Source organism: Chiloscyllium punctatum, chromosome 3 (assembly GCF_047496795.1).
Source record: "Chiloscyllium punctatum isolate Juve2018m chromosome 3, sChiPun1.3, whole genome shotgun sequence".
Taxonomy (NCBI): Eukaryota; Metazoa; Chordata; class Chondrichthyes; order Orectolobiformes; family Hemiscylliidae; genus Chiloscyllium; species Chiloscyllium punctatum.
The window spans coordinates 35,333,134-35,354,340 of record NC_092741.1 but is presented as its reverse complement, the minus strand read 5'-3'; the positions used below and the strand labels follow the sequence as shown (position 1 = coordinate 35,354,340).

The window sequence follows — 21,207 nt, the reverse complement described above, 5'->3', positions numbered from 1 at the left end:
AAATCTGGCACTGAAATTATGTCTATAAGTTTAAGATAGTGCCATGAAAATGGTTGGCTAATGTCCTTTAAATATCCCTGCCAGGTTTGGCCTATATGTGACTTTAGACATGTCAGAAGGGTATTTTCCTCCTAAGTACTTTCTGAAATGACCTCGTAAACCACATGTCACACCACTTCAAGCAAATATTACAGCACACTATTGTCTTTGTTTGAGAATGCAACTTATCACCACCTTCAGGATACTTAGGGGTGGGCGGTGATTTCTGGCCATGTGGTGATCTTCACATCCCAAAAATGAATAAAAGAGAGAGCCCTCCGAAGCCTATCTTCTAGTACAGAGATTTGTCCTAATGCTGAATGCCTCCATTTTGTTTCAATCCATTCCTATTATACACAGATACCAAGCACTTCCAATTTATGTAGGAACTATTGATCCTGCTTTCCTCAAAACTTATCATCTTGGTGTGTGAGACAGTTAACCTATGCTCCATGTATGAAGCCAAATAAAAGTAGTATTGGTAGTCTTGAGAATTTTGTTCTGCCCAAGGTTTTGTATTGATCCTTTTTTAATGAGGATAACAGACTCTAAAGTAGACAGGTAATAACAATAGGTCAATCTTGTGATAAATGTGTTTAATTTCTCACACAGTAACTACCAGCCACAAGGTTTTTTTATTTTAAGAAAGTCCACAGCGTTCATCCAAACATTCCCACTATGGGAGCAAGTTCTGTTTCTTAACTCCTCTGTTGGATTACATCACAATTACGAATTTGTTTTTTTACATAATTTGTTAAAAATTATGGGATCATACGGTATAGAAGAGGCTCTTTGGCCCATCAAATCAGTACCACCATATCTACACCAAATTTCTTTGAACAGAGATTAGGCTCTGAAAGGGAGGTGAATAATGAGGATGCAATTGTGAGCATAGATAAAAGAAGCACCAATATAACTTTAGAACGACTGTTAGCCCTACTCTGCTAGGTAATAAATGGGAGTTGAGGCAGAATATAAGCAAACACATCTGTTCTACAAATATGCAAACATAGTCCATTGCAATCTTTTAAAAACAAAACCTCTTGAAGGGCAACACAAGGTACTTATGCAAAAATGACACAGCAGCAACTTCTCCCAGTTTAAAAAAATTCCAATGAAGACATGATAGCTCCATGTTGTAAATTGTTTAATTCACCAGCAAAATGTCATTAACTTCAGATAATTTGTGTGTAACATCACTGATAGCAATGTTGTCTCGTGGCACAACGTACCCAGTCATCTTCATTCTGACCTGGAATTGTGGTGTTGCGACATGCAATTATGAATTTTAGCTCTTCAGTGGATTAAACATCTCCAATGTACAGTAAATTGCTGAATGTTTTATGACTTTCAGTTTTGTGAACCTGTAGGAATTAAGGCAGACATTCCTTTTTAAATATATTTTGGAATTTGGTGTCCTCATTCTCATGTGCTTGATAGCATTTGTTTATTGGAGCATTTTACTAATTGCAGTAGATTCAGAATTTAATGTTTAACATCAAGCTGCAATCTCACAGAAATAAGGCCAACTAGACATGCACAGAGCAATAAAGAATTTGGCCTGACTCATAATATGTACTGCTACCCATGACAAAGTTTATTTATATCACAATTGAGATTATCTTCAATGTTGGACTGCTGCTAGACGACATGATTTTTTTTTTAGAAGATCCACATGGAATGTGGGCTATACTGATTGGACCAGTATTTACTGCCCTTCCCTCAATCGAATGATGATTATAAAAGGCATTTGATGTATAATTTTGCTTATGAACAACCTTGGTTAGAATCTGTTATTTGATCAGAGCTGTCATGCACTGAATGATTTGGGCTTCTGTTTTTGTGATCAATTGCTTGTTGTATTGTTACACACTGGGTATTTTCTCAGCAAACAAGTCTTGGAAAGAATTCTGTCTCAATCTGTTGTGTCAGTTAGTTTTCTTGTTATTGATTGTCAACTACTGCTTTTGTCTTTAAACTGTGTGCTTTCTTTCTCTCTCTAACTGGAATTGTTTAACATTTTAACTTTCTAGGGAAAGAAATCTGGTTTTGAGCTTTTATCCAATATCCCATTGGCTTTGCTTGATTCTGGCTTGTGCTGGTGGATATCCTTTAATAATAATCACTGCTTCTGATCTCGTGTCTTAAATTCACACCTCTGTTTTGCACTCTGAATCTAAACTTCATACTAATGGTAAATTGTTCTCACTTGTTTCTAAGTTGGTTGTTCAGCAAAAGTCACTTCAATTTGTTCTGTATATCTTTTCCTTGAAAGGCAGGGTTGAGTTTATATCTGAAATGCCCAACAAGATCCATTATTTGAACAAGATGCATTCTTTAGAAAAGATTATTGCTTCTGTTTCTCTCAATTTTTGTAGACACCTTGTGTAAAATTTGATTAATCAAAGTGTGATGAAGTGCATAACCTTGGATAATTGCATTGCTGCAGGAATAGAAGGATGAAACATCACTGCATGTATGTATATGTGTTCAGGTAGTGCACAAGATCCCAGGGTAATGTTTGAGGAGGAACAATGAGTTCTCCCAGTGGGCTGATCATATTTTACTCCGAGGCCATGAGCAAAACAGAAGGTTAGCATATTCATTCAACTTGTTTGTTGTCTTGGGGAATCTGAATGCAAGTTGCCATGTCTACCCAAACAGGATATCACTGCACAAAAAAAAAATTGATTTGATTGTAAAATGGTTTGTCAAGTGCATGTTTACTTTTCCATTCTATCAACAGATGCTTGTTTGAGAAAGTAAGAAAAATTTGTGACTTTTTGAAATGCAGAATTGTTATCGACAGTTGCCAGAAAATGGTGCAAAACATTATTTTTCCAGCTTTACTAAGCTACGTTTTACACTCTGATACAAAGTTCCTTTGCCTGGAGGTTCAGTTACTAAAGTGTTAGTAGCTCTGTCCAAGTATTCAACCTGAGACTTTGAAAATATTCATCCATGTCCACTGTACACGGAGATTAAAAATGACCGGAAATTTCACCAGTAACATCACAGGATGGAACTGTCTTATTTTGTGTTTTGATAGTAGTTGGGATTTGTACAGCAATTTGATATATACCTGTTATTGAATAACACAAGTGATTCCAACTATTGGACCCATAATTTCGAGCAAATCTAATATCTCACTGGAACGAAGGTAGATTCCAAACAGCTGTAATATAAAATACAAGTTCAATGTGTAAACTTGCCCCTTGTCTCTATTCATGTCCAGCAGTATCAACCAAAGCTCCCTCTTGTTTAATTTTTGATACCTTTTTTATCATCACTATTAATATATTGTTTTATTTTAAAAAAACTGATTTCAATTTGTTGTAATTGATTTTATTTTGCAAAAACACTCACTACAAATTCATTCTACACTTAAAAGTTACTTATTGAGGTATTTTGAGTTGTTCAGAAGTTGAGGCTGGGGGAATGCATGTGTTGGTGGGTGCCTGTGTAAGCTGTCTAAAAATGGTTTGGAAAAATCAGTTGTTTTCACTGGTATGGATTTGAAGACTCCTGCTCATGGCTAGTAGGCTGCCATTTGCTTAGCTTATGGCTATATTTATTCTTGATTTGGAGATGCCGTTGTTGGACTGGGGAGTACAAAGCTAAAAATCACAACACCAGGTTATAGTCCAACAGGTTTATTTGGAAGCACTAGCTTTCGGAGCGCTGCTCCTTCATCAGGTAGTTGTGGAGTATAAGTTCGTAAGACACAAATTCTGTGTCTTATGATCTTATTCTTCGCAACCACCTGATGTTGTGATTTTAACTTTGTTTATTCTTGATGTTTCAGTGAAATGGTGACCAAGAGTGAGTGTTTTGCTATATTAAAGTGTAAGCGTGACGGATGTTTTGGAACAAAGCATTTGTACATAGTGAATCAATAGTTACCCTTGAGTTGGTAGCAAGCTGCTGCCTTGAACTGCTGTTAGGAAGACAGTTCTAGGATTTTGACCCAGCAAGGTAGAGGGAACAGCAACATAGTTCCAAGTGAGGATAAAAATCACGTGAATGATAACTTGGCAATGATAGTATTCCCATGTATCTGCTGCCCAGATCCTTCTATGTGCTGGTTGTCAGGGTTTGGAAGGTGCTTTACAGAGACCTTTTGGTGAATTTTGTAGATGGTATGGACTGCTACTTCCGTGCGTTGGCGTTGAAGGGAGTGAATGTTTGTGGATGTGGTGTGATGAAGTGGGCTGCTTTGTCCTGGATTGTGTTGAGCTGCTTTTGTGGTTGGAGAAAATTTGCTTGTTTTATTTTAAAACACTTCTATTTACCTCCTTTTTAAAGTGCACAGTACCTACTCAAGGGTCCATGCTGTTATTTAGTTGGAAATTTTGAAGTAGTTAAGTTTTATGTGAGCCTTATTAGTGATAATTGTATTCATGAAATTCAGCAGTGAAAGCTTTAGTCTAATGTGTATTAAAAAATATATATGGGACTGTGTAGCTATTTGTGTGTGAAATGTGGGTATTTGGCATTCTCTATGATGGGGAAATGGCAATGAGGCGATAATGTTAAATAGACTAGTGATCCAGAAGCCCAAGCTAATACTTTAGAGACATGGGATCTAATCTCACCATGGCAGCTGGTAGAATCTAAATTCAATTGATAAAGCTGGAATTGAAAATTAGTTTTCACAATGGTGAGCATGAAACCATCTTGATTTCATTTTTTGTTTAAAGCATGTAGTTGACTAATAGATTACTTTCCCTGAAAGGATATCAGTCTTAGCCAGTCTGGCCATCATCTGACTCCAGACCTAAAAGTTGACTCCGAAATGACCCAGCAAGACACTCGGTTCTAGGCAATTACGGTTGAGCCACAAATATTTGCCTTGCCAGGGGTACTCCCATCCTGTCAGAGAAAATGCAGCTTTGCTGAATCAGCTATTTAAAGTGAGATTTTTATTTGACCTGTTATTTCGTTTTTAATTTGCATTCGTTCTGAATTATGTTGAAGAAAAAGCTCCAATTGGAACCCTATTGCTCGTTTCTTCAGTTGTGGGTGTTTTTTGATAAATTTTGATTATTTTGGTTTCGGGTTTGCTCAATGGAATTGTAACAGCAAATTCTGAGACTAAAGTTGAAGGGTTGGATTTGAACATTCTCATGTGAGTGTTTTAATGATGCATAGAGTAATATAGTCCTTGTTAAAGCTATTTTCCTTAGCTGTTGTCACATATTTGTCAGTTTAGCTCAAACAATTAAGACTCTAAAATTAAGGAAAAATACAGTGAAGCTATCGCTCTACAGACATTTTACTAATATGTTGGTTTTGGCAATAGTAGGTAAGTCCTTTATCCAGTCCATTCAGTGTTTTCAGTTAAAGTGAGTAGTTATGGTTTCCAATGTGTATTAATGAAACTGTCTGTCTGAATTTTCTAGCGTCAGTTGGGTTTATGGTATGGACAACCAAAAAATTCAGATTAACATCATGTCAGTCAGTAAGTCATGAAAACATTTTACTTATCAATTTCTCTTTTGCAGTTTTCTGTCAGAACCTTCCAAATATACTGCATGTCAAGTGGAATGCATGTTTATTGATCACATTTTCAAATTGTTGTGGAGTCCTCTTAACACTTGATGTAACTAAAGCAATCATAACAATAAACAGTAAAAGATACTAAATTAATTCAGTCACTTGAGTGTTAATGTTTTTAGAAATAGAATTAGTGCTTCAGTATTATGTCTGACCTACTGTGTCAACAATACTATCATCAATATTTGATAAAATTAATTATTTAGCTTTGACGATCACAATTCTGTTCGGGCCTGCTGCTCCAAGGAAATGGGCAAGCAATTATTTTGTTAGAATTGCCATAGGAATTATCCACTATCCACTTTCAAGTGGGTATGCTGACAAAACTATAGAGCATGTCCCTTGACATAAATTAAGTTGAACTGCAAATTTCCTTGCATACAAATTGCTGGAAGACATGAAGATTATTATTATTGTCTGTTAATGGTGACTGTTGGCAGATATCCTAACTCTGGACTTGACAGATATCTAACTACTATGACAGCCATTAATCAAAAAAGGAACTATGGCCATTTTCTGCCATCTGCAGCAGTATACTAGATCAAAATGCTTGCTTGGTTCAAATCTACTAACTTTAAATACTGGGATCACATCTTTAATTTGTGTTTTAGCTGCTTTACAGGATGAAGGCTTGGAAATTGTCTGCTTGTCCTCAGTTAGGCATAACGTGTAAAGCTTGGAAGTCTAAAAATTAAGTTATTGGGATTATAGTGCAAGCAATAAACCACATACAGTTTAGGAAATTTTAAAATAAACTTGAGATTATGAGCACTTGCTTTAAAAAAAAAACTGGATTTGTTCTGGCAGGACTATACTGAAATCTCAATTAGGGAGAGCTTTAGTATCTTCACTGCTACATGACTCTGACTCTATCAGCCTGTGTGTCGAGCAGTTTACCCTTAGTCCTCAATAGAGGTTCTTATTACAGAAGCTGGTTTTAAATTCTTCTTGGAGAATAATCTCTTGAGTTTTTAATGCTTGTGTCCACCTTTTGTTTAACTCATTCGAATTCAAATTAGCTTTGCCTCAGCTGCCTCCTTAACTCCATGAACCATTGCTTTTTGTTGTAGCTTTATAATCCTAATATACTTCACTACCAGAAGTGCTTCACCTGTCAACTTACTCTGCATGAGCAGCATACAGTCTTCTTTTGCTCAGTTCATTTGTCTATTTTCTCAAGTGATGTGAAGAATTCCTCCATATCATTTTGCTCAAATTTTGTTAGGACCTGTACAACCGTCGCAATTTCTTGCCAGACTTTAAATTATAATTCATATTCTCCCCACTGCAGAGTCCATAAAACATCTGACACCTAATTAAAGTTTATTTGAAGAATTGGGGTAAGCCATTCAGAACTGAGATGAGGAAGAATTTCTTCACTTCGAGCAGTGAACCTGTGGAGTTCTGTTCCACAGGAAGCTGTTGGGGCTAGTTTATTAGAGAAATTTCCAGAGCACGTGGGATGTGGCTCTTGCGGCTAAAGGGATTAAGGAGTATGGAGAGAAAACTGGGGTACTGAGATTGTCTGATCAACCATGATCATACTGAATGGTGATGCAGGCTCAAAGGGCCGAATGGCCTACTTCTGCACCTATTTTCTATGTTTCTACCTCTGTTAGAAATTGTTGGCAGTCTTTTGTGATTGTGGTATTTTGAGTGTTTTAATTCAAAATTTCAATTTGTTTAAATTGATATGGAACTTGAGCCACTTTTATGTCTTTCAAAAATTACTAGGATTGGATGGAACTGTGGGTTGATGATGCTTTCTGGAGATTCCTTTTTTCTGTCATTCTCCTAGTCATAATGTTCCTCTGGAGACCATCAGCAAATAATCAGAGGTATAAGTTTCTAATGTCCTGTATACATTTGAAATATTTTTTGAGTTTCTGTCTTTTGCTTTTGATTTCTATCAGGTAAAAACATTGACTGCAGATGCTGGAAATCAGATTCTAGATTAGAGTGGTGCTGGAAAAGCACAGCAGTTCAGGCAGCATCCGAGGAGCAGGAAAATCGATGTTTTGGGCAAAAGCCCTTCAGCAGGAATAACGATGAAGGGCTTTTGCCCGAAACGTCGATTTTCCTGCTCCTCGGATGCTGCCTGATCTGCTGTGTTTTTCCAGCACCACTGTAATCTAGAACCTAGATTTTGATTTCTATTGTTTGCTTTTGGTTTTCTTTAGTTTCATTGCCATTTTATAGTTTTGGGTAAGTGATTTGTTCTAAATCTGTTTGCTAAGCTGCCATTTAATTGTTAACAGCAACACATACAAAAGCACCCTGATTCAATTTACCTTTTTCTTCTTTGTGATAAGGTGAAGTCAGAGGGGACAAACCTCTTTCCCATGCGTTGTGCACAGAAAAGGCTAGATTACGTTTCTTGACTGTTTTAGTATGTGTCTGAAAGTTGATTGAACTTTTCCCGCAAACTTGTTTTAATCTCCTATTGAGGGTTCACCACTGCCCAAAGTGAACGTTCTAGTATTCAGATTGCCTCAGAGAATGTCTGAGCGTTTCAGTATTGTTTAATCTGAGCTGCTGATGTTATGAATTTGAAATGCACAATTCTTCAGATTTGTTATTCAGCTGTGTTATCCTATTAAAATGAGATAAAAATATTTGAGATTTTTTGAGTTTTAAACTTAAACTATTTATAATGCTGTTTGAAAGTTGTAAAATGCTGTAAAAGCTCAATGCTAAAAATTTCTACCAAATAATTTGGATTATAAAATGTGCGTCACTGAGTTTTACATTTGGAAAAGGTGTCAAAATGTCATTTGTGACGTGTTGAAATACCAGTTTTCCAAGTTGGTAAAGGAATGCTATAATTAACTTCTACTTGGCGAGGTTGAGTTGTAATACCTTCAGCAATGTCTAAACTCATACCAGATGTGTCACCTGAGATATATTGAGGCTACTGAAAGAAGGGAAAGTTTCATTTTCTGATTCTATATTTCTCTTGGGTGCCATTTTAATTTCAGATATGCATTTACTCCACTTATTGATGACCCAGATGATGAAATGAATGAACTGGTTGGAACAAACTTTGGTAAATATACGTTTTACTTAATTTACAGGTCAAAAATAGAAATTTGGTGTAAATGAAGGTCCTACAACATAGCAAAGTATTCATCACCGTTTGTAAAATTGTTTATTTCTGTGAAAAAGACTATGCAGCAATAAATTTATTTGAGTACATACTGTATGAGGTGAATTTTCTGAACTTGATGTGTTAATTGACCCTTTCAGAAAGTCTTGTTAGATTCAAGTCAACGTAAAGTCTGTTTTTTTTTCCTGTTTCTTTTACTTTTTAATGTGTACTGTAACAGTCTGTTCCATTCAGTGTTGGCATTTTTTGATTGTGTGCTCTACAGCTGATGGGATAAAGGTTAACATGTCCAAAGTGGGGATGAATGGTGCAGCAAAACCAGGTTTGAATATGGTAAGTAGTATTTTTGCATGTTTTTCATGCCACTGGCTCAATGGATGCAAACATTCAGATATGAAGTATTCATGCTGGGTAGGATTGAAATAGTGTTAAGATTGTTAAACACCTGATTTTCAAATGCCAAGCTGTTTCTGCATATTAATGACCTACATTTTGCTATCAGCAGTGAAGGAACAGGGCTTGCTGACAAGTTCAAAGAAAGCTGTTCATTAAAGTCCAGTGATCTGTCTGGTGTGATTTTTCAGTTTGCTTTTCCTGATCATTTAAATCTGGGCTAACTTAACGTGTATGACAGCAAGCAGTTAGTAGCAAGCAGGTAACCACCCAGCCACTGAAGTACTCATCAACTCATGCATTCTATCCTTTTGGTTTACTGGTCTAGAATTCTCTCTCAAAACCTCTCCACATTTAAAAAAAATCTTATTTTTTAAATGTCCCTTCAAACATATTTTTCTATTAAGTATTTAATATCTCCTCCTTATTTGTCTCCTGTGATGTACCTTAGAATGTTATACAATGTTAAAACACCAAATAAATCCACACACCATCCTAACTTACCACTAGTACATCATTCCTTCACTGTCACTAGATCAAAAAACCTAGAATTCCCTTCTTAACAGCATGGTGATATCTTCTGCAAGATGAAATACAACAGTCCAAGAAGGCAGCTCACCACCTTCTCAAGGGCAACTAGAGATGGGTGAATTATGTTGGCTGAGCAAGTGACATGCTAATTCTATGAAAGAATATCAGTATTAATCTTAATTGTGAAATCTTGTGACACAGGAGATCATTTTCACTTGAATCAGCTCTTTGAGTCACCTTCTCCACTGTTTCTCTATATCCCTGCCAGAGTATATCTTAAGACCATAAGACATAGGAGTGGAAGTAAGGCCATTCGGCCCATCGAGTCCACTCCACCATTCAATCATGGCTGATGGGCATTTCGACTCCACTTACCCGCATTCTCCCTGTAGCCCTTAATTCCTCGAGACAACAAGAATCTATGAATCTCTGCCTTGAAGACATTTAGCATCCCGGCCTCCACTGCACTCTGCGGCAATGAATTCCACAGGCCCACCACCCTCTGGCTGAAGAAATGTCTCCGCATTTCTGTTCTGAATTTACCCCCTCTAATTCTAAGGCTGTGTCCATGGGTCCTAGTCTCCTCACCTAACGGAAACAATTTCCTAGCGTCCACCCTTTCCAAGCCATGTATTATCTTGTACGTCTCTATTAAGTCTCCCCTTAATCTTCTAACCTCCAATGAATACAATCCCAGGATCCTCAGCCGTTCCTCATATGTTAGACCAACCATTCCAGGGATCATCCGTGTGAATCTCCGCTGGACACGTTCCAGTGCCAGTATGTCCTTCCTGAGGTGTGGGGACCAAAACTGGACAATGTACTCCAAATGGGGCCTAACCAGAGCTTTATAAAGTCTCAGTAGCACAACGGTGCTTTTATATTCCAACCCTCTTGAGATAAGTGACAACATTGCATTCGCTTTCTTGATCACGGACACAACCTGCATGTTTACCTTTAGAGAATCCTCGACTAGCACTCCCAGATCCCTTTGTACTTTGGCTTCACGAATTTTCTCACTGTTTAGAAAGTAGTCTGTGCTTTTATTCTTTTTGCCAAAGTGCAAGACCTCGCATTTGTTCACATTGAATTCCATCAGCCATTTCCTGGACCACTCTCCCAAACTGTCTAGATCCTTCTGTAGCCTCCCCACTTCCTCAGTCCTACCTACCTGTCCACCTAACTTTGTATCATCTGCAAACTTCATATCATCTGCAAACTTTGCTAGAATGCCCCCAGTCCCTTCATCCAGATCATTAACATATAATGCGAACAGCTGTGGCCCCAACACTGAATCCTGCGGGACACCGCTCGTCACTGGCTGCCATTCCGAAAAAGAACCTCTTATCCCAACTCTCTGCCTTCTGTCAGACAGCCAATCCTCAATCCATCCCAGTAGCTCATCTCGAACACCATGGCCCTCACCTTGCTCAGCAGCCTCCCGTGTGGCACCTTATCAAAGGCCTTTGGAAAGTCTAGATAGACCACATCCACTGGGTTTCCCTGGTCTAACCTACTTGTCACCTCTTCAAAGAATACCAACAGGTTTGTCAGGCATGACCTCCCTTTACTAAATCCATGTTGACTTGTTCTAATCAGACTCTGCTCTTCTAAGAATTTAGAAACCTCATCCTTAATGATGAATTCTAGAAATTTACCAACAACCGAGGTTAGGCTAATTGGCCTATAACTTTCCATCTTTTGTCTTGATCCTTTCTTGAACAAGAGAGTTAGAACAGCGATTTTCCAATCATCCGGGACTTTCCCTGGCTCCAGTGACTCTTGAAAGATCTCAACCAATGCCTCCGCTATTTCCTCAGCCACCCCTCTCAGAACTCTAGGATATATCCCATTGGGGCCAGGAGATTTATCAATTTTAAGACTTTTTAGCTTTTCTAGCACTATCTCTTTTGTAATGGCGACCATACTCAACTCAGCCCCCGACTCCCTTTAATTGTTGGGATATTAGTGATGTCTTCCACTGTGAAGACTGATGCAAAGTACTTGTTAAGTTCTCCTGCCATTTCCTTATCTCCCATCACTAGCCTTCCAGCATCAGTTTGAAGTGGCCCAATGTCTACTTTTGCCTGTCGTTTGTTTCTTATATATTGAAAGAAACTTTTACTATCGTTTCTAATATTACTGGCTAGCCTACCTTCATATTTGATCCTCTTCTTTCTTATTACTCTTTGTTATCCTCTGTTTGTTTTTATAGCCTTCCCAATCTTCTGATTTCCCAGTGCTCTTGGCCACTTTATAGGATCTCTCTTTTTCTTTAATACATTTCCTGACTTCCTTTGTCAGCCATGGCTGTCTAATCCCTCCCTGGATAATCTTTATTTTCTTGGGGATGAACCTCTGTACAGTGTCCTCAATTATACCCACAAACTCCTGCCATTTTTGCTCTACTGTCTTCCCCGCTAGCCTCTGCTTCCAGTCTATTTTTGTCAGTTCCTCTCTCATGCCCTCATAGTTACCTTTATTTAACTGTAACACCATTACATCTGATTTTGCCTTCTCTCTTTCAAACTCCAGACTGAACTCTACCATATTATGATTGCTGCTTCCTAAGGGTTCCCTTACTTTAAGATCTGTTATAAAGTCTGGTTCATTGCAAAGCACTAGGTCCAGAATAGCCTGCTCCCTTGTGGGCTCCATGACAAGCTGTTCCAAAAAGCCATCCTGTAAGCATTCCATGAATTCCCTTTCTTTGGATCCACTGGCAACATTATTTACCCAGTCCACCTGCATATTGAAGTCTCCCATGATCACTGTGACCTTGCCTTTCTGACATGCCTTCTCTATTTCCCGGTACATATTGCGTCTCTGGTCCTGACCACTGTTAGGAGGTCTGTACACAACTCCAATTATGGTTTTTTTGCCTTTGTGGTTCCTCAATTCCACCCACACAGACTCCACATCATCTGACGCTATGGCATTCAGTGCCGTAGATTTAATTTTGTTCTTAACTAACAGGGCAACCCCACCCACTCTGCCGACCTCCCTGTCTTTTCAATAAGTTGAAAATCCTTGGAGGTTTAACTGCCAGTCCTGACCCCCCTGTAACCAAGTCTCTGTGATGCCTACCACATCATAATCATTCACTATGATCTGTGCCATTAGTTCATCTGCTTTGTTATGAATGCTATGAGCATTCAAGTAAAGTGCCTTAATGCTAACTTTCTTATCATTAGAGATACTGGAAGTCATATGATGTCCCAAGTTATCCTTGCTTTTTTCTGCATTCCCAGTCTGCCTCAATTTTAAATCCGCCTGGACACATGCTATCCTGCTGCTTATCTTTCCATTTAACGCCATACTCCCTGTTGCTTTCGCTTTCACTCTTTTCCACCCCCCCTCCCCCACCCCCAACTCAAAAGTTTAAAGTCCTACTGACCACCCTATTTATCCTCTTTGCTAGAACATTGGTACCTGATCGGTTCGGGTGGAGACCATCCCAGCGGTACAGATCCCCCCTGTTCCAAAACTGATGCCAATGCCCCATGAAGTGGAATCCCAATCGATCTTGTGTTCACAAATTGTTTGTTTTCCTTTTCTGACACAATTATTACAAAATTGTACAGATTTGTATACTTTTTCAGAAGTTGGTTTGATATTTGCTTTTCCTTTAATAGGATGAAGATTTAAAGTGGGTGGAAGAGAACATCCCTTCTGTTGCAGATGTGTAATTATCAACATTTATTAAATCTCTATGGCTTTTATTTCTGATCTTATCCAAGCTTTGAGTTTTTAAATACTTTTTTGTACCTTCATGGCCTGTCCCATTTTTTTAACATCTCGGTGCTCAAGTTGCTCACTTGTGTCAGCTACTACTGTTTTCCAGCAACTTTATCAAAAAACTGCACTAAAATGTCTGTTTGCTCTAGCCCTTTTTACCTCATGTTTTCAATGTTTAACTATTCTTTACAACATTGTTTATTTTGTTCTCGTGTTACATATATTTATGAATAAATATCTGTCATCTTATCCCCCTGACATTACAATGTGGTGTCTAATTTAGAAATCTAGAAGCAAAGTTATGTACTTGAACATTAGTTGTTTTATTATTTCATCTACTCCTGTTAAGTGTAGTTCTGTTAATTTTGAATAAAGACTAGTAACTCCCAGTTGTAGTGACTGCAGTTTTCTGTTTGAGCTGTGCATCTGAGTGTACTTGTGGTGAATTTATCACATAGGTCACAGTATCAAGCTGACCTCTTCTAACGCACTGTGTGTAAATACCCACCCAGAAAGTTTAAAGGTACCATATATTGAGATAAGCAGGCAGCACAAAAGAAATCTAGAGGTTTTAGTGTTCTGCAATTGCAGTATATTGTTTCCATTATTCCAGCATGACTGCCCTCATTGGCTAATATCGCTTTTTCAATCATGTTTCAGTGCACTCCCGATGTTGCTGGATTCAGATGAAGTAAGTAGACTCCTCCAAGAGCATAATGCTTTTATATTCTTTATACCTGGTTCACTAATGGGTTTGGCTGCTAACAGAAACATTCTTGTTGTTCATTCCATCTCCTTTCCTAACTGTCAAAACAATGTTGTTTTTGTGCTTGCATTATCCTGAGGGAGGCCAGAGTGTACCACATGTTACAATGTTCTGTGCGTGTTGTAGCCTGTACAGAGTTTTGACAGGTTCCATATTTCGAAGGTTCTGTTTAGCATGCATACAGGAACCTAACTGAATTTCATAAATCAAATTTTCATGTGATAAATCAAGGATTTTCTGGTATCTGATAATTATGACTTGTCAATAGTTATGGAATGGTGGTTTTTGCGGAGATAGTATATGCCAGATTAATCTGCTTGTCAACTTCAAGGAAGGTATGACTAAGTGACTGGAACAACAAATTCTTTTTTTTAGTATCTTTTAACATAATGAAACATCCCAAGGTGCTTCACAGGAGCACAGTAAAACAAAGTATGACATAAGAATAGATTAGTTTACAAAAATTTTAAGTGCCTTAGTAGAGGAAAGTGAGGTTGAGGAGCAGCAAGGTAAAGGGAGAGAATTCCATAACTTGGGCATTTCGTAGTTATGTGTAAGAATAGAAACTAGATGTAGCTTTTTGTTTTAAAATCTAAACAGGACCAATTTTAATTTTGTTTTCTTTCCAAATTAGGAAATAATGACAACCAAATATGAGATGTCAAAGATGGAATGAAGTTTTGTGCAATGTGAGCCTGAGTTTACTGTGAAATTCACTTTGACTCTGTGACTTCTGCAATATGTGGGGTCCAAGGACGATAAATGAAGAAACGTTGCAGATGACTTGAGCTGTTAAACAGACTGAGAGAGAAATGAATGTTTGTTTACTTTGTGTGAAATTTCACATTCTAACTTTATTTTTACACTTGTTTTTGAGGTAAATAAATGTACAAGTCCACATAGTAAAATATCTTAATTCTGCACTGCAAACAGATTTTGCTACAAATTTCTTTCAAGTTAAAAATCTCACAACACCAGGTTACGGTCCAACAGGTTTATCTGGAAGCACTAGCTTTTGGAGCACCGTTCCTTCATCAACCACCTGATGCTCTGAAAGCTTGTGCTTCCAAATAAACCTGTTGGACTATAATCTGGTGGTGTGATTTTTAACTTTGTCCACTCCAGTCCGACACCGGCACCTCCCAAGTCGTCTAAATTGATATGAGAACTCAATTTTCTATAATTCATCATTTTCTCTTCCCTCTTGGAATGAAATGCTCCTCTGTGGGTTGCTAATTTAGAAATTTATCCTTGAGACATTATTTCATTAAGCTAGCCTACGTAAATTGCAAGAAGTATCTTGAAATATTCTGTTTGCATTAATTTAGAAGTCTTAAGTTCATACCCACCTATAAAGCTGGTGTCTGTTTCTGGCAGTATTTACCCACAGCATACTGTGTGAATCACTTATACATGCAGCTGTCTTTTGTTTTGAATATGGATACAATGGATGAATATTGCTATAAGAACACTAGTAAATATATTCTGTAAATAAAAACAAATGTTGTGCCCATGCTAGAAGAAAAATGGATGTTAGGAAGCACCTGCAAAGTCATGTTCTACATTATCTCAATTGTACTTTGTTTTTAAATAATGAAAATATTGATTTGTAAATGTATGGATTAGTGAAGCAGATCTGAGTGGACTAGTAAAATGTAAATTGACGTTGCTCAAACATTATTGTAATACTGAATTCATCAGTCACCTATTAACAACACAAAACAAGTAGCCAGCTGATCTGAGGCCTTTAATCTTTGCCTTTGCTGCAGTAACAGCACTAGCTCTTGTCAAGGTTTGCTGTTTTGGTGCAGTCAAACAAAATAATTCAACTTTATTTTCTTCCTATGCAAGAAAGCATTGTCCTGCTTAGATAGGCATAATGCTGTTGTTCCTCTTTTCAGGTCCTCGATTCAGCTGGCTTCCTGATCACTGAAGAGGTGAGAAACTGGTATCCTGGGTGCTAGTGATCCTTTTCTTTTGCTCCACTCCTCCCTCTCCTCATTTTATCTTAATCAGCACTGCAGCTGAGATCAGAACTTTGTTCGGTGGGCAGTTGCAAACCTGTCCTCCCACTATGCTACAGCACAATGTCACACCATCAAGATGTTGCCGATAACAACTTTGTTAATGTATTTTATTTATTTTTTAATTGCCTGCATTTTGCCTAATGATGGCTGCAATCCTTGTCTGTTTTAAAACTGTGCCCTGTGGAAGAATTACCAGTGTTCAACCAAAAGGCACAATTCTATTTTTGCATCAATTTAATTGTGATAATAGGATGACCATTTTAAATAGCCTCTGCTGGGTACTATGGAAAGTCTTTAAACTGGGAAATTATTTTGGATAATTCTGAAATATATTTTTATGTCAAACCACTAAATATGCAAATAAATGGTGACATTAATAACAATCTATGAATGTTGTAAATGAAGTCAAACATTTGATGCTGGAATTTTGAAACAAGCAAGAAACTGAAACAAAAATAGAAAATGCTGATAATATTCAGCACATCCAGAAATGTCTGGAGAGAGAAACCAAACTGACGGTGGTGGGGGAGGGGAAGAGAGGTTGGGAGGAGGAAATTGTGTTTGGTGGTGACTTAACACACCACCTCTACAGGCACAATAACTTGTCATATTAAAAGCTAACAGGTGAGATTTTGACCTATTTCAGGCTTTGCCAGTGGCGTTTTGGACTAAAGTCTGCAGCCTAGTCCATTCTGGCAAACAGTTGTATGACTGTTTGTTTTTCTTGTGGGGAGGATGATCTGCGAGCTACACCGTTGCACCCCATGATTGGTGCATTGGCGGCCCCCAATATGGTCGGGAGATCGCTACGTTTTTCACTTGCTGGGGAAGCAGGTGATCAAGCAGTTGGTGAGTTGGGTCTTTAAGTGGATATTAACTGATGACTTATTGCTCCCCAGTTGATCTTGTCACCCAGCACTTAAATTGCTGAGGTGGCGAGAAGGGGGTGAGTTTCTGTCTAGGGCCAACTTTCTCCATTGTATCCCCTTGCTACTTTCGATATGGGAAAATCACTCCCGTTCATGTTTCAGTTTTTGACCTTTCTTCAGAATTCTGAAATGTTAACTCCATCTCTGTCTTCGGATGTTGACAGACCTGCTGAGTATTTTCACCATCATTTTGTTATAAATGCTGTGTTTCTTAAAGTTAGGTTTCAGGTGATTGCACTTTCATTGTTGCAAATGTTCCACAAAAAAGACTTTTCTTTTGTTAAAGGAAATGTGCATTTCACTGCTTTCTCTTAATAGTCTTAACTTGTTTAAGAACAAATTATACTTACAAATTGTCTGTTTCTACTGACTATAGTATAACATGGTTGACCACAATTCCACGAAAGCAATAACCTGTAAAATCATGGTTTGACTCTGTATTTTCAAAATTAAACATCCCTATCTCTGAAGAGATTTCAAAATAATGTGTTTTTTTTACTTCATTAAATGTAATACAAAAGCACACTTCTGAGTTGCTTTTCTAATTTGAGAAAGGTGTTTGATTTGTTTTGGCCATAAGTACATTGATGCTTGCCTTTCCAGCTATCATTCATTTAATTCAGTTGTACAAATTGAAAGAAAATGAGATGAGAAATTAATGTAATCTAATAAGATGTATCTGGATGAAGATCTGCAGCAATTTCGACATGATGACCGATCAGCAAGCAATTGTACCATTTCGCATCTACAATGTGATAGGGATCACATTTCAGTTCAGCACCTAGTGATGGTGAGTGCAGCATGCATACTATCCTGAATTGAAGCCTTGCTTAAACCACACTTCTGGAGTACTGTGTACAGTTCTGGCCATGATATTATTAAAAGGAGAGGGACACAAGAAGGGGTGCAGAGAGAATTTACAAGGGTAATACTAGAAATGAGGTTATACATATCAGCGAAGCAATGATGAGTTAAAAGTACTTTTCTCTCACCAAAAGGCAGCCAAGGGGTGATGTTATTGAGGCCTTTTTAAAAATTTGAAGGGTTTTGGATTCAGAGAATGTTTTCTGAGGAAAAGCATCATGACAGCTTATCAATGAGCACTAAGAAATTAAATACAAACTTGGAAAGAAGCCAAAGTGGTAAGAATGTGGAACTTGCCACCACAGGACCTGGTAGACGTGTTGCATAGATGTAGTGGTACTGTCCTTGGTTCTAAGGAGGCCCAAGTTTCAAGTCTTACCAGTTCCAGAAGTTTTTAGCAACATGTCTATGCAGGTTGGTTTGAAAGTATCTAGCAAGGAAAGGGAATGGAGACTTGTGATGGACTTTAGGGAGGAAAAGCATGAGTGGACTTCACCTGACAAAGAAACAGCACTCTGAAAGCTTGGGATTTTAAATAAACCTGTTGAACTATAGCCTGGTGTGACGTGACTTCTGACAATGTACTTCCTTGTTGGATTGGACACATACTACTGTAGGAAACTCTCCTCAACACAATCAAAAACACTTTTTACAGTACCAGTATTCCAGTCCATATTTGGATAGTTTAAATCCCCCCATTACAAATACTCCATGACATTGGCATTTCTCTAATTATCCTGTAGATTTGTTCCTCAACATCCCTTTCACTACTTGGTAGTTTGTAGACTACACTGAGTAATGTAATTGCACCCTTTTATTCAGCCAAATTGACTCCATCCTGGCAACCTCTTGCAATGTCCTTATTAACCAACACTCGTCCTCCATTCCTTCCTTCTCTGTCTTTCCTGAACAATGTATATGTAGAAATATTTAACACCTAGTCTTGACCTATTTCCACAACATCATCATTCTACATTAGAATCTGCATTTGTAACTGCCAACCTTGTTTACTGTAGTCCGTGTGCTTACATACAAACTAAATTACCATTGTGGAGAGTGGATACAAAGTTGATGGACTGCTACTGCACTGCAACATTTCGTGACTGGACAGTCCAGTTCCTAGAAAGCAAACTTGATATGAATGGTAAGACTAAATTAGTGAAAGGAACTAAAAGTGTTCAATTTTAAGGGGTTAATCTTGTATAAAATCTATCACTGTTTGCCAGCAATTTTGCATTTTACAAAATGTTTCCAATCTGAAGTCTCTTTAGAGGTTTGAGGGCAGGGTTAATCAAGCAAATTGAGGTCTTTGTTGCAGAGCAGGTGAGATCTAATTATGTAACTGACAACAGCTTTCATAACTGCCTGGTGGGGAAGGGATCTGAATCCCACTAGTACAAATAATTGGACTGTCGGTAGTGCTCTGGTGCAGAATGAAACATTGCAAGTTTGGCGAAAGGGGCATTTGGTGAGAAGGGGAGGGATGTCCTTTATCACCATTTTCTTTCTCCATCTTCAGTCTCAAGAAGATGAGGAGTTGAATAGCTGCAGGAGATGGGTGAGTTTTGAAAATATTCATGAGTAATATTACAGGGAAAGAAATACTCAAATAGGTCCAGGAACCAACACTGGACAAGTGGCTGCCTTGATGAATAAGAAAAGATGAGTATTTCCACTGTCCAACCTTTTAAAGTAAAAGATTGTGTCCTGAAAGCATAAGAAACAAGGTAATCTCCTCTGGGTGTGTTACGTATATTAATATTCTTCAAATGAGAGGAAATGAATGGTAAAACAGCTTGGCCAGGTTGAATGCTTCTCCTGTGGGATTGGGAAAGTCAGGAATATTTTCATTATCCAGGGTAACACTTGTAACAGGGTATGTCTTCAGTTGCAGCTACTGGAAATCAATGTTTCAGACCTAGCATGGTCACTGGAGTATCTGCAAGCCAGAGGTACTCCTGCACAACAAGTACCAGAAGGTTATCACATCACAGGGAAACAGTGCAGAGGCAGCAAGGAAATGAGTAAGTGGCAGAGAGTAAAAACACAATGGTAGTAGTACAGGAGTCTCTTGGGTCCACCTTCCTCTCAACATTTTCTGTTGTGGATATTGAGGGAGAGATGGATTCTCAGGAATGTAATGAAGACCAAGTCCATGGCAGTATGTCGCTCAGCTGCAAGGGGTAAGAAGGGAAAAGAAATTGGGAGAGCAATAGTGATAGGGGACTCTATCCTAATGGGAACATATAGGTGTTTCTGCAGCTGCAGATGTGACGCAAGGATTGTATGATCCTGATACTAGCATCAAGGATGTCATTGAGTAGCTACAGGATATTTTAAAGGGCGAGGGAGAACAGCCAGTGATTCTGGTCCACATCAGTATTATCATGGGTTCAGAGTGTGGTGCTGGAAAAGCATAGCAGGTCAGGCAGCATCTGAGGAGCAGGAGAATAGACGGTTCAGGTTCCTGATGAAGGGCTTATGACTGAAACGTTGATTCTTCTGCACCTCGGATGCTGCCTGACTTGCTGTGCTTTTCCAGCACGACACACTCGACTCCTATCTCCAGCATCTGCAGTCCTCACTTTCTCTAAGTATTATCATGGTCACAGGTCAGACCCCAAAGTAGTGTAGACATTTTTCAATTTGTAATTCCAATTTTTTTTAAATTTAGAAAAGAGGAATGTTAGGCAAAAATGGCTGCAATGTAAATTACACGTCTGCCTTGGAAGCTGAACTCTCGGAATGTACTACTGGAGATGAAAGAAACTTTCAACAACAGCCCTTCAAAAGGGAGAAAAAGTACATCAGAACAGATTGGACTGTGGTCTCTTATACCTGCAAAGGCATTGCTCAACAGGAAGCTTTGCCCTGCAGGTGCTGTGCCAAACTGCAAACACGTTTATTCTGTTTCCTATCAATTTAAAAGCCAATTTAAACTCTACTGGAGTGTGCTTATGGGACTGTGTTCTTGTGGGAACGGGCCTGGTTTTAGTGATTAGCATACAGTGAAGGTCACAGTCAAAAGAACTAGCCCTTATCACCCCTGCATTGCAGGTAAGAGAACTCTCACTCAGAGTGCACGAAGTCTGGTGGCAAGCAAAGTGACCAAAGGAAACAGCACAACCTGCACTTGCACAGAATGCTGGAATTCAGTTATGGTTGAAAGGAATCGGAACTACAGAATCTCAATCTATCTACAAAACTAAAGCTTATGACACCAACTGTTCAATTACTAATATGAACACTACTAATAAC

At 38.3% G+C, this 21,207-nt stretch overlaps 1 protein-coding gene across 1 annotated transcript in view; it reads left to right on the top strand.

Annotated features, from left to right (window-relative positions):
- tmem87b (transmembrane protein 87B) overlaps positions 1 to 17,555 on the top strand; it is a 58,378-nt gene extending 40,823 nt beyond the window's left edge. Inside the window, exons 14-22 of the mRNA XM_072551408.1 lie at positions 5,240 to 5,344; positions 5,442 to 5,500; positions 7,330 to 7,433; positions 8,574 to 8,641; positions 8,967 to 9,034; positions 13,261 to 13,310; positions 14,024 to 14,054; positions 14,764 to 14,818; positions 16,031 to 17,555. Of these exons, the coding sequence (XP_072407509.1) occupies positions 5,240 to 5,344; positions 5,442 to 5,500; positions 7,330 to 7,433; positions 8,574 to 8,641; positions 8,967 to 9,034; positions 13,261 to 13,310; positions 14,024 to 14,054; positions 14,764 to 14,805 (527 nt within the window). The 3' untranslated portion in view covers positions 14,806 to 14,818; positions 16,031 to 17,555. The remainder of the gene's footprint in view (positions 1 to 5,239; positions 5,345 to 5,441; positions 5,501 to 7,329; positions 7,434 to 8,573; positions 8,642 to 8,966; positions 9,035 to 13,260; positions 13,311 to 14,023; positions 14,055 to 14,763; positions 14,819 to 16,030) is intronic.
- The last annotated feature ends 3,652 nt before the right edge of the window (positions 17,556 to 21,207 follow it).